This window comes from Acartia tonsa, chromosome 10 (genome assembly GCF_053477335.1).
Source record: "Acartia tonsa isolate MP-2025a chromosome 10, ASM5347733v1, whole genome shotgun sequence".
Classification (NCBI taxonomy): Eukaryota; Metazoa; Arthropoda; class Copepoda; order Calanoida; family Acartiidae; genus Acartia; species Acartia tonsa.
Window position 1 is genome coordinate 16,380,037 of NC_137269.1, and position 14,418 is coordinate 16,394,454.

The following is a 14,418-nucleotide window of genomic DNA, read 5'->3' on the forward strand; positions in this document are numbered from 1 at the left end:
TGATCTTAAAGTGTTTTTTTTATGGTTTTTAACTTTTAGATTTTTAAATTGCTCAATGCTGATCCCCTGTACCCTCATACATAAAACCGTTGTTAGTTGAAAGGTTTCCTTTTTACTTACAAGGGAAGAATAGTAGGGATAGTGCAACTGGAGAAAACTATTAATTTTCAATTTTAAAATATTTCATAGACCTATGTTGTTTTATTAGCAACCCACCTTTCGGAGTCAGTTGGTTGGAGACAATCCTTTTAAGTTTATAAAGCTAAGGGTTTTGTTAACCTTTATGGTAAATGCGATTAAAAAAATCTTTTTGTACATGCAAAATTCTCTATATTGCTGAGATTATTGTTATAAAATTATTATTACAGTGGATAAAACATGGTTTAATAGATTCAATATTTCTTTAACTAAGACATATATAAGAGCCATAATACCCTTACGGTGTATCTTTGTATTAATGGTGATTTTTTTAATTGGTGGAAATTTGGAGTTTACTGAAAAGTCAATGGTTTTTTTTATTAAGAAGGTATATCCCTGTTTTTATTTTATGCCTGGTCCATCATAAATTTAAAACCCTTTTCCCAAATGACATATGTTATTTTTAAGTCATATCCTGAAACCAGAGGCTATGTCAAATTAAACAAAAATCACTGCATATCTATGGCTATTCCAGTTTTTCCTTGTCAATCAGTGAATATGAATAATTTAATAAATACATTTTCTTATTTTCCAACATATAATATCAATGTCTAAGAAAAAGGGATACTTATTTGACCATATTAAATGACAAAAATATATAATATTAGAGATAAAATAGTTTTTTTTTATTAAAAAACACAAAAAATGCCATATTAATGTAAACATAAAATGATGAACCGTTTTTCAGAGGAGAATATTAATAAATTGATTCAATAGTTCTTTCCATGTATTCAAACTGTCTTTTTAACAGTTAGGGAGTCGAATCCATTTTTATAGAAGCAGAAATATAATCTATGATTATGGTTTGGACCCTCTAAAACTGTAATCTACCCTTCCACTTTCCCCTCTCTTGGTGAAGATATCTTTAACACCGATACGATTTTTGAAATATAAGATTCCACTTTTGTCTCTCTTGTTAAAGATATCTTCACCAAGAGAGGCAAAAGTGGAATCTTAAATTTCAAAAATCATATCGGCGTTGAAGATATCTTCACCAAGAGAGGGGAAAGTGGAATCTTACATTTCAAAAATCGTATCGGCGTTGAAGATATCTTCACCAAGAGAGGGGAAAGTAGAATCTTACATTTCAAAAATCGTATCGGCGTTGAAGATATCTTCACCAAGAGAGGGGAAAGTGGAAAGGTAGATTACAGATTTAGAGGGTCCAAACCATAATCATAGATTATATTTCTGCTTCTATAAAAATGGATTCAACTCCCTAACTGTTTAAGATCTTAAGAATTGTAAATACTTTATTTATTTTAACAAACGAAAACAATATATTAGACCTCAAATTATCTTATATTTACACTAAACAAAATGAGAAGAAATATGAGTTCTGCAAATCAAACAATTTAAAAAAAATTTTCCTTGTCTATCTGTAAGTCTCTACTGCATGTTTTAAAGCCCTTATGTTCTAGAGTATAGGTTTTAGATTGTATATGAATGTCTACTATTATAGAATAATAAAGATTGTTAATAATGAAATGATCTAATATGTTCTATGAATTTTTTTGTTGAAACTTAGTCTGTTTCTAAGATGTAGACTGTTAGTAATTTAATAGTATTGGCTGCCTAATTGAGCTTTCATTTACTACAATTTGGGGATGTCAGGGTTACTTGGATATATCAACATTTAGAGCAGTGGAGTATACATGGCTTTCAATCCCCCCAATTCCCCTAAACCCCTAATCGACATGGTGTTAAGGGAGTGAATACACACCCCATGCTGTACAACCAATTCAAAATAAACAAACTCAAATAACCGTTGGTTGACTGGGAAATTATCCTTCCTTTATTGATGTGTCAGGTTTTTGTAGCCCCTTGTCAATTAATGTATAAAGAGGTTTACACCCCCCTTAAATTGCCAGGGGGATGGATACACCCCCATTCTATACGCTTATGATTTAGAGGATTTTTATAAACTTCGTAAATGATTCTCTTTTTCAATTTCTATATATTTAACTCACTACATGTTTTCCTTTTTTCCTATTTATTTTTATAAATAACCAGTAATATTTATTTATTGATTAATTCTTTCTAAAAAAAACTTTACCACCATCTTATTTTTCTCTCATATTGTGATAATCACAGCTTAACTTTACTAAAATACACAAATCTAAGACGACCTTTTATTTAAATTTATATGTTATAAATAAGATCACTTTAGTGCTATTATGGTAATGATAAGACTACCAAACCAATAAGCTGGGATCTAAAGGGATAAGACAATGTCCGAAAAGTGGATGTACATCCCCAATAATGATATACGAAATTACCCCTTCTGTAGATTACAATTAGTGGTTAAAACATTTTGACACTCAACTTCATAAACCAACCAATCAAAATTAAATAAAAGTCCCCAAAAATGTTAGGCAAACAAATAAGAAAATGTCATTAAAATATTTAACTATTGGGTTAAGTTTTAAAAGCTTAATCTCAATTTAATGCCTATCAACTCTAATAAAAAAACATGTTGTGGGACTTTTAATAAATCAAGTTTTAATATCAGTCAAGTTGTTTATGAGATCTTAATAAACACGCTCTGCACCTCTATCTGTATCCTTAGAAAGAGCAAAATAAATGTTAGACCATCGCAAATTGGGGATATTATAAAAAGTTTGTATGTTATATAATATTTAATTAAATCATTTGTTATATACAACTTTAAAATTCTTTTTTCACATAAGAAAAATGTTTTAAAGAATAAATAATTTGTTTAATATAATTTTTTTCAGTGTCCATGATTACTTTGAGTTACTTCAACAAGATCCAACCATTGAAGAAAAGGTAAATTTTATAACTTTTTTGTTATTAGCTACTTTTTATTTTACTTTAAGTGTTATGTTAAGATTTTAACATTTACGTACAATTCAAACAGTTTTATTTTTAGAAGGTAGTAATGATTCAGGTAGTTTCAAAACTATTTTACAATTAGTTTTAGTTGACTTATCCCTTAGGATCCCTTAATAATGTCAACTTGAATACATTCCTAAACACCAACAGACCAAGAGCTGTAGATTGGCTCTGTTGCCAGATGAAATCTTGCTGAGCGTACGGACACCTTACAATTCTATCTAATTTCTCTAAGGAATAGTAAAATCATTAGATATTCAAACAGAATAAAATGTATAAAGTCAGAAATGTAAGAGATATAGAAAATAAAAAGAAAGTTGTAATTCGGTATTTTTTATAAAGATAATAAGCTTCGCCCCTTGCATTCTATGCATTCGAAGGGAAGGGACAGAAAAAATATCATTAAAACAATCCAAAGACTCAAATCTAAAAATTTAAACAGCCCAAACATTTGCGGGATCTAGGTGAATCTTTTAAAAAGGAATAAGTTCAGAGATAGATAGGGCTTAACGGACACAAAATCCTACTTGTTTAAATCCTATATATCTTTATACGGGATGAGGATTTCAATGTCATTGTTGTTCCACATTATTTAACAACGAAGTTCCTCTACGAGTTATCTGTAACTTTAGAATAGAAAGTATCCATGGGCGACAAAACAACGTGTTCAGTTAAAATAAACAATGCTTTAAGGTCTTTGGACGATCACTTTATTTTACAACACACTCTTAGGTTGAACTATGATAGATATTTAAATAAGTGTTGCTATTGATGATAATTAAAAAATAGTTTTTTTTACAAATCTTCCTTTCCTTGTTTAAACGATTAACTTTTTTTTGACAACTAAAAATGTTTAAATGATTATTTTTCGTTCTAATGTATATAAAATTAGGCTGGGCCCTCATAAAATATATTGGCCTAGTTAAAGTTTTAAAATCCCATTCAAGTAATCCATAAAGTAGCATATATCAAAAATACATTTACAACTTTCATACTTTTGGCATTTGATCATCAGTAGTTGGAACATGTGTTTTGTACTTTTGGAATATGATCATCAATATTTGGAACATGTGTTTTGTACTTTTGGAATATGATCATCAATATTTGAAACATGTGTCTTCTACTTTTAGCAAATGATGATCAATAGTTGGAACATGTGTCTTATACTTTTAGCAAATGATGATCAATAGTTGGAACATGTGTTATATTCATTTGGAATATGATCATCAGTATTTCAAATAAGTTTTATACTTTTAACATATGATGCTCTGATCATCAATAGTTGGAACATAAGTTAAGTTTTTTTAGAATATGATTATCTATAGTTATATATCTTTTTTTAGTATGATGATCAATTGTTGAAACTAAAGTCTTTTTAATTGTTGAACGCAATAGCTAAAGATTAAAATTAATTAAAAATATAATCAATAATATTCACCATTATAATGTGTTCTGGCAATCATACTAAAATCATTACCCAAAACTAGTCATTTACTAAATTTTATCCCCCAAAATATTATTTTTAAAAGGATAGAAAAATACCCATAAGAGTTTAAAGTATTGATATTGAAATACTTGTAATTCGGAAGAATTTCATTGTATCTTCAATTCTTATTGAAATACCTTTGACTTTGAAACTTTTAATGGTTAGTCAGAAATACGTTACTCCCACACAACAAAATAATTCAAATTAGATGCAAATCGCAGAAAAACAAGTTTTTAAAAATTTACTTTGGAGGTTGATTAAAAAAAGACCTAATCCCTCCAAGTTCGGGATCGTCAACCACCCTGAAATTCGATTAATTATGGCTTTGATTGGCCTTGTTGTGAAAGAGCATAAAACCAGTTCTTTGAGCTTGAAAAACCAAGTTACTCTAAAATTTGTCAAATTGTGAGTCAAATGCTTTGCTAAATTCAAACTAACAATTATTGACGGCTAAACTTAAGAAAATTTAAATATAAGTTTTGGCTGCGTTTTTCTATTATTGAACATACCTAATGCTTTCATATGCTTCAAGATGAAAAAGATGCAAATTTATGGAGTATATGCGCTACTACGCTTATTGCAGATATTTTTTGCTTTGTTATTGTAATCAGTAAATTTAAATGGGCTTTAACTGGAACTCATTTTTCAAGGAGGACAGAGAAAAATAGTCAAAAATTAAAATGATAAAGTATAAAATTCGAACATTTGATATCCCAGAATTGTAAGATATATAATATGCATAATAACATAACTCTTACCTTTTTTCTTGTAGGATATGACAAATTTTCTAAAATTTAAAATATTTTTTTGAATTAATTAATACAATTTTTAATACTTTCCCTATTATTGATAAAACTTCAAAATAAAATGCTGTTTCTATGCGGCAAACCTAAGAGCAAAACTACTCTTCATAATGTAAATGTTGAGGTCTTTGGACGGTTTGTTGGAGAATTATTTTAAGCACGCTCAGTGTGAAATAGATAAGGCAAATACCAGCTGGATTTATGCTCGTACTAATGTCCAGTAAGATCTAGGCAATCGAAATATGAACTTCAACAACTCTACCTTGACTTGAGGTCAAAGGATAGCCTCTGCGAAACATACATAAACTAAAAAAAAGTTAGTAAAATTTTCTTATAAGCTGGAATGCTAGTTCCAAAATTTTCAGAAAAAATCAGAATTCAGAAATCTATTAAAATTATTTGAATAGGCTAAAGGTGAAGCTACCAGCAAAACAAAAAAGGAGGAGCTATAAAATAAATTCTGCTATGACACAATTACATTAAACCATCCTCGTTTTTGTATTGGGGTTTCCATTCAAAATGAATCACAAACAATTCAAAATTAAAGTTCACTACTTGAAAAATAAATTTTTGTTTGCAATCTTATTTTATTTTCAATTGAAAAAAAACTACTCAAAATAAATGCAAAAAGTTTGTGATGGAAAATAATTTCATGCGATGTAAAAATGATACCAAAAAAGAAATTTATAATCGTTAAAAATATCATAATTGAATTCCCAGCCTTTTTTGGTATTTTCCTATGACAGTCCCGCAAAATCAGATGAAATTATGAAATATTTTAATTAAGTTTTTGTTTCCATATGATTAAAAAGAAACACAATCTAAATGCAATGAATTAAACGCTAATATTCAGAAGATCTCTGCCTTGTTGGGTGTAAATTAAATTTTAAAATCACGAAACCTATTTTTCAACTGTCGTTGGGAGGCAACATATAGTAAACTTGACGACCTCTCCAAAGCCCCCCAAATATTATTTAAGATTTATTTCACTTGTTGGTTATACCTTATACCTAGTAATATTATATATTTTTCAGGTTTCACCAATGCTGAATGATTTTGTTAAAATTCTCAGAAACAAGGAAATTGATTTTTTTAAATTAATTTTTTGCCTGTTTTTTTATGAAATAAAAACATGATGAAATTTATATTTTTACATTGTATGTTTTCAAAAGTGTTTTTAGTTTTCTTAATATGTTAAATTAAATTTTTATTTTGAAAGAACTAAAATAGAAAACATAAAAATCTTACAGCAAGTACTTTTCCTTTTGTGCACTTTTAACATCAGAGCTATTATTACATGGAAAAAGTAATTAGCAAAAAATGTATTTATTTCTCCTTTTTAAAAGTTTCTCCTTTTTATAGTTTAAAATAAATTAATAAATTAAACTTATGGATATTATTTATAAAATTAAATTATATCCATGAGTAGCGCATAAATAACAGTAAATCTTTAAGTAAAATTAAGAAAAGTATATTTTTAATGATATTTTTCTATCCAAGTTTGACATGTACAGGAGTTGCTATTCATTAATTAATTAATCAATTCCATTTGAAATTGCTGAAAATGATTTTCATGTAACTATAGGGAAGTGAGTAATAAGGGGGGGGGGGAAGTAAAGTTGGTTGTGGGGAAATTTTCACTTAGAATTGTTTGTCAGAATCACATTCCCTTTTCCCTGGACATGTAAAGCAAGAAATTCATCTTGTACGATATTTTCATTAATTCTTTCACGTAATTTCATGGACAAAATTTTTCAAAATTCGTGAATAAACATGAAGACCCATTTAATTATCCTTTTACTTTTGCACAATTGGCAAAAAGTATTGCAATTTCTGAGGCAATTTGGGTGGTGAATTCGCACATTTCTTGTAAGAAATAGATCATTCTTGCTAATTTAGTATCACAACTACTCAATAATTCATATAAATGTGTTTCTAAATAATTAATAAAAGTTTAATAATTCAACAAGAGTTAATGTGAAAATTGTTCTATTATTTAATCATTTCAGTTTGAAAGTTAGAGTTATTTTTAATTAGATTTTAACTTGACAAGCTAACTGGCGGACAGGCGGACATTAAGTGACGGCGCATTAAAAATTTGAATATTTATTTGAAAATCAATTAAAAAACAGGATGGTACCCCCGCCACATCTGTAGTGAATGATCCAGAAACAGAAAAGAATATTCTGGAACAAATCCTAACCGAAGAGAAACAGAAGAAAGCTGCTCTTGTCAGCAGCGTGGAGATGACTGATGCTGCCCAAGACGAAACAGCTGCAAAGGCTGACCAATCGGTTGCTGTGCATACAGAGGTTGTCAGCAAAGTTGAGAAAGAGCTGGAAGATAAGGTATTAAGATTTAAAGGAAATATTGGTATCAAATATTGTTTATCAATTTTAAAATATTTCTCCCATTGCTTTCATTTAACCTTACAGCTTTCAATATTTCTAACAATTATATAATGAAGAAATAATACATATACATATAAAATGCATTAAAACATATTTGAAATTTGTATTTCAGGAACTAAACGAAGAACCAGAGCCGATCCCAGCAATAATCAATCAACTGAAGAACAAAAATAATGCGGGAGATGAACCATTGAAAGAATCAGCTGACAGCCAAGATAACACTGTAATTATAACTGCTAATGATAATGACAAGGCTATTGAATCTGTAACAATGCCTGCAAATGAAATGGACAAGGAACAACAGTCCCTTGGAAAGATTAAGGTAAATTTAATTTAAACGCTAAGTATTTTCTATTAATTCTAGTTTTTCTCTTTGTATATCTGTCTGTGAGTGTAAAATTATGTATATAGGAAACACGTGATAATTTCTAACTTGTCTTACCATTTTCTAATTGACCTGTCTATCTCATGAGAAATCCTCTTGAGTCAATGTATTAAGACTTGAATTCGAACTCTCACTACTGTACCTCACTGTGTTACCACTGAACCCAGGACACATTAGAGTGTAATATATAAAGATTTCTAAAGCGTTAGAAACACTTTCTTTCAATATCCAGTGTTAAACCTTGAGAAAACTCATAAAATCTTAATTGGTTTGTACTAACTAGCCGTGCCAATAATATTCCACCAATGATTTACAAAGGGATAATTTTGTATTTATTATATTTGCGGGTCTGTAATTGCTAGAAAAAGAAATAGAAAGCAATAAATAATATTTAGCACTATAAGTGTAAAAAATTTGCATGAAAAAATAAAATTTTAGAATTGAAACATGAATATTTTATAGTATGAATGTAAAAATCAGGGATAACGGATACTTATTAATAGCAATTCATCCTTAGTGTTGTTATTATTTCAATTTATACTGTATTTATAATATTATTAGAATGAAATCAATCAATTACCAATTGTTTTTGTTAAAGCTACAAAATACCGTTTTTGAATGTAAACAAAATGATGAAAATTATAATATTGTCATTTAATTTACTATTAGCGGCTATGTCCTTAATACCTTTAGGGGCATATGAAGAATGGGGGGTTATGGAGAGCCTGCACTTTTAGTTTCAAAAGGAAAAAGGAAAAGTCCTACGAGTAGATTCACTGCAAAGGAGAACCATATCGGTCCAGTGGTTAGCGAGATCCTCTTACTTTTAAAGAAGGATTTGTCTACTTTTAATATCGACGTTTATACACTATTTAATCTACCATATAATTTTGAATATTAACATTTAGCTTGTTATCATAATATATTTCTTTATCCAAGCAGTAAATACAATAAACATATATTACTTGGTGCATTTTATTTTATTCTTTTGGTCAACAACTTTTTTTTACTTTTCTTGTTTCATAAATGCAAATTTCTAAATATCAAGTATAAAAGGCTGATTCAATTAAAAAAAAAAATTTTAACTAAACTTTAGTAATGCAATAAACCATGTTTTTTTTCATTGCTGTTATTGGACTTGTCTTGTTTGTTGTTTCCCTCATTTGGAACCTGGGCAACAAACGAACTTTTGAATAACATGTATTTTTACGTGAAGTTTAGGTTGAGTAAAGGTTGTAAGATTCTTGCAAGTATAGGGTTCATCACGGCTAGAATTAAGATTATCTTATAAAATCTTAAGTTATAGAGGGAGGTGGGGTGATGAAGAGAAGACCACCGTTACTGTGTTTACATGTTTATTATGTGTGATGAGTGATGCAACTGTTTAGGTTGAGGTGCACGCCTCTGCTGGGGACAATCATATTCAACAAGAGGATAATAAACCATCTCAACAACAAGATAATAAGGTAGTTGAAAACTTTTAGCGCAGCAGTAAAAGTTCACAACATATTTAATAAAAGAATAATGTAGGATTTGTCTATTAAAACGTTTATAAAATATATGTTTTAAAAAAGATACAATTAATTTTCTGTGAATATTACTAAAATATAAAATATTCGACAAATATTAGTTATTTTTTTGCAAACCTAAAATAAATTTTTCATTATTGGAAATTTAATATCAGCGATTTCATTCATGTTTTATAAAATATGTCATTTCCAAAACATGTTTAATTAAAATTTAATTTCAAGATTTATTAAAACTCGATACTTTTCAAATATTTTTATCTCAGAAAGCTTAAGTAATTGTATTCTTATTGAAGACAAAATTAAATAGGAGGGATAGGCAGCCGCCGGATTTAAGTGCAAAAAGCAAGCTTCATTGTTTTTATGAATACTAGCAGCGATACTAGAGGCTTTCAGGGGCACTTACGTGAAGGGTGAGAAGTCGACCTTCCACTTTTAATTAAATTTTTTAAAGAAAAAGGGTGGGGGTGGAGAATACAATAATGAGGCAAGTGTAACCCTCCAAAAAAATAGTTACAAACCTTTCCTGTAAATGAGAAGCAATGAAGACCATATCACTTTAGCGGTTATCGAGATCCTTCGCTACACACATTTATTTGTTGTTGTTATTAGATGGTTTCTGATGCCATAGTAACCCACTTGGAGCCATTCCCGTTCAACATTGGATTTGTTGATACTCCTAAACCCATCATGGTAATTTTTTAAAAATTGTTGCATAAGCGTGCGAAATTAATCTGCCTTTATCTTTTTAACCCCCTTATGATGTAAGTTTACCAAGTGTCTCAAAAATCAGCCATGTGGCATCATAAAATAAGGGAGATGAGAGGAGAAGTGGATAAGAAAACCCCTTAAAAAAAGAGATGGATAATCCCTCATTTTTATGACGTCACATGACTGATTTTTTTAGACACTTTGTAAAGTTACCTCATGGTTCATATACGCCCCTGGCAAAACTCTATGCACGCCACTGAGTTGGTTCAGACACACAATCTCATTAAGATAAATTGATATAAAACGATATAAGGAAAATAAGAAAGTATTTACAATTACATATTTAAGTTAGTGTCTAAAAAATACTGATTATTAGTGAAAGAGATAAGACAATAGACCATAGATTGATGAACACTCCAAAATAGCTAAACAAGATTACCCCCTCTGTTGATTTTTAAAAAAATGGGAGAAAATTTTGTATAAAGTTAGTACTAGCAATTAAGAACGTATTTATAAAGCGTTAAGGATACTAGTGTGGTATCCGCCTAGGATAAATGGCAGACACCAGAGTTCAAATGACTACGGCAGTGTGAACAGACGTGGACACCTATACTATAGAGAAGCTACGCTTCTCTAGCAATCACTAAATAATAAACAGAGTCTATTCAGTTGTTCCTTTATTGAAGGTCTAAGGATTACTAACGTTATATACAACAAACAATAACTACACAGATAGGAATAAATAATCATAAATAAAATCAATATAATACATATACAATAGTCAGTTTGGGCAATAATGATCCCCCATCCCTGGAAAGGGTGGGGGGAATTAACAATACAGCTTCACCATAATAAGGCTGTCAGAATCAATCATTAATTTTAGGCATAGGGAGGGGGTCGGCAGACCCCTTCCCCAGGACTCGGGGGAGGGCCCTTGGCCCTTCCCCGAACCCCGGTCGGGGTTGCCATAGGCATGGCTCACGGTTGCCGAATACCACAACTCTCCCCTCGGAAGGCTGGGAGGGGGTCTCCCTGCCAGACTTCCGACAGTGGTTGAGGCCTTTGGCCCGCTCCTTAGGGCTAAGATATATACAAACGATAATGATTCAATGGAATCCTAGTGGTGATTTTCAGGGCTGATGGGCTCCCAACGTGGGATAGAAGGTAGAGGCTGGCTTTTGTTGGACACGTAGCTCGGCGCCAGCAGGTGTCAGGTTGGCGTGGGGCACAGCCGCTAGTAACGGGGCATTCTGGTTGTTGTTGGCAGCGGCTGGGGCACTGGCTACCAAGTTGACCGTCTGAGCAACAGCCTGGCCTCCCGAGGGGCCGCGGGGCTTTCCAGAGGGTGGGCCAGGCCTGCCTGGGCGGTCATTCCCACTATCGGCTGATTGCATGGACACCATTTCCTCGGCTGCTTCCCGGCCGATAGGAATGGCATCCCAGTCTACTGAAAAGTCCCGGGACTTGGCATGGGTGAGTCTGGCTCTGGCCAAGGCCTTACGGTACAAGGTTGGATGGTACAGGAACACTTGTGACATCGCATTCATGGCGGCCCGTACACCTCCTTGTGCGGCTGCCAGGGAAATGATGGTTAAATCCCCCAGCAGTTTGAGAATCAACAACAGCAAACACAGTATGGCTGCGCCATCTCCCCACTCGTGAATAGCTTGTCTGAACCCAGCCCAGACATCCAGGGCGGCTTCTCCTTCCTCCGCCAGTCGGTCGATATTGTAGGACACGATCCCATGGTCTCCGGTGGCCGAACAGCTACCTTGCTGAACGCATGAGCCATAAGACAGGCCGGTCAGCATGGCGGCTTTATACGCTGGGAACGCTAGCAGCTGCTGCCAGTCGTTCAGCTCAGCCTGCGAATACAAGCCTCCCGAACTAAAGTCATCCAAAGGTTCTGTCAGCAGCTGCTTGGGCGTATCCAGCGGGGGTGGCCTCTTCTTAGGTGCGGGGGTTAGCTCTATCCAGCCTTCCTCCGCGTGCACAGTTAGGGGGTAGGTGGAGGAGCAGGGAATCTTGGTGGCGTGGCCGCTATACACCTTTGTCACGGCGTCTACGAATCCTGTGGGTTCCACTGGTACTTTGTCCCAACATTCATTGCTCTCACGGACAACATATTTGTTGCGTTGGCAGGTAAGCTGGAGCAGTACATCTCCCCTCAGCACAGAGAACGTGCTCCCCTGGACACGCACCGGGTGGGCCGGGTCTAGTTGCTGGAGCTTCCAGCAATTGGCCGCTACTTCTTCTGCCGCGGTGCTTCTCATTCGTGTCTCCAGGGTAAATCCAATGTAACCTGCATGTATCTGGGCCTGCAGGGGGACATCCACATCCCTGGCCGATACTCTGGGCAGCGCTGCTGCGGCCGGGTCAGCTGCCACGAACAATGCTGGGTGGTTGGTGGCATGGGCCTCAAAGTCGCAGTTCACTATTGAGGTGGGGGTGGTCATGTTGATGAAGAACTGGGCTTGATGGTCAACCAGGAACGCATCCATCACTAGGCTAGGCTGGAGGCTGCGGATCAGCCTCAAGGGGCAATCTCTCCCCAGGTGGTCCCACACGTAGGTGGCCTCCCCAGTAATGCAAGACAGCTCAGAATGGGGACATTCTAGGGTCAGGTGGTCAGATTGGGACTCCACCCGTCCATTCTCCACTACATAGGTCTCTTCCTTGACCAGCAGCCGTCGTTCCTGGAGCACTAATTCATTGCGGTACAGCTGGCCCTCGAAATGGACGTCCTCCCCTTCACAACCCACCCCCTCGGGGCTGTTGACCAAGGCTCCCACCATAGCGAGGGTGAAGAACAGGGGATGGTTCAGCTGGAACGTCAGTGGCTGGGTCTTGCCTGGCAGCGTGTAGACTCGGTTCCTGGCCAGGTCTCGGCACGTTTCTGGATCAATCTTGGTTGGCCTCATGAGGGTGGGGACCGAGGTCACCTTGAGGTGACCCCATACCCCACACCTAAATGTTCACTGGGACACGGTGAGCTGACAGCTATATCCTGTTGTTTCCCTAATCTTGACTTGCTGCAGGACATGTACCTCATGGCCCAAGGGCACCTCCTGGTGTAGCGGTTCCGTGCTACACATCTTCTCCTTGTTGTAGGCTGTGACATGGGTGGGGTTGGCGCAGTCCCACCCCACCAGGACGTAGCTAGTTGTAGGCCACACGGCTGCGAGCAGTAGTCCCCACAGAACCATCCACCAGTGTGAGAAGCTACCAGACAGCCATCAACCTCGCACACGCGGCTGGGGATCTTCAGGTCGGACCACGGCTGCTTCTTGGGGCTGGACACGGCTGGGTTGCTCCTGGCTAGATACAAATTTCCATTGAGCGTTATCTTTGGGTGCCCGGGGCATCCCGATACCCTCCCCAATGGCAGACTGACAGGCGACTGGCGCCTGCCTGGGTGTCGGCTCCCCTAGCCCCAAGGGGTCCCTTCCCTTGTCCATGGCATGCCCAGTGGCATGGGGCTGAAGTGCGTGTGGCACAGGCTCGCCCTGGATTACGTCCCTCCCCTGCCCTAGGAACTCAGGTGCATGTGGCACAGGCAAGTCCTTATATCCCCAAATTTCAATCTCCCCAGCCTCTGGTGCGGGAGGCACAGGCAAGGCTGGAGGGTTACAATACTTTGGATACAATACATTTGTCAAATTTAACTTATCCTGGCTCGACTGGAAATGATGGGCAGCTGGGTTCCCTCGGCTGGCAGTGGGCGCTGGATGGTGTATGGCTGGGCTCTCCCTACGGGCTGGTGGCGCTGGCTGACTGGGGGTGACGGGTGTCACCCCTTCCTCTTTGGCTGCTGGCTCGTTCCAGGATCCAGGATTTACCCTGGAGACACGAATGAGAAGCACCGCGGCAGAAGAAGTAGCGGCCAATTGCTGCACTCCCCCCTCTCCATAGGGGGAACGGACGGTTTTACCCCATCCCCTCACGCGCTTCCCCCCCTTCCTACCCACACTTGACTAAGTCCGCCCACGGTGTGGAGATAGCGACCGGGAGAACAGAGCGCCATTTACGGGTCGCGCAGCAG

At 35.8% G+C, this 14,418-nt stretch overlaps 1 protein-coding gene across 2 annotated transcripts in view; it reads left to right on the forward strand.

Annotated features, from left to right (window-relative positions):
• LOC145329542 (amyloid-beta-like protein) overlaps nucleotides 1-14,418 on the forward strand; it is a 75,840-nt gene that overhangs the window by 44,069 nt on the left and 17,353 nt on the right. For both annotated transcript variants that reach the window (XM_080173812.1, XM_080173813.1), the window contains exons 17-22: nucleotides 2,937-2,988; nucleotides 6,378-6,420; nucleotides 7,474-7,691; nucleotides 7,867-8,076; nucleotides 9,528-9,605; nucleotides 10,278-10,358. In XM_080173812.1, the coding sequence (XP_080029938.1) occupies nucleotides 2,937-2,988; nucleotides 6,378-6,420; nucleotides 7,474-7,691; nucleotides 7,867-8,076; nucleotides 9,528-9,605; nucleotides 10,278-10,358 (682 nt within the window). The remainder of the gene's footprint in view (nucleotides 1-2,936; nucleotides 2,989-6,377; nucleotides 6,421-7,473; nucleotides 7,692-7,866; nucleotides 8,077-9,527; nucleotides 9,606-10,277; nucleotides 10,359-14,418) is intronic.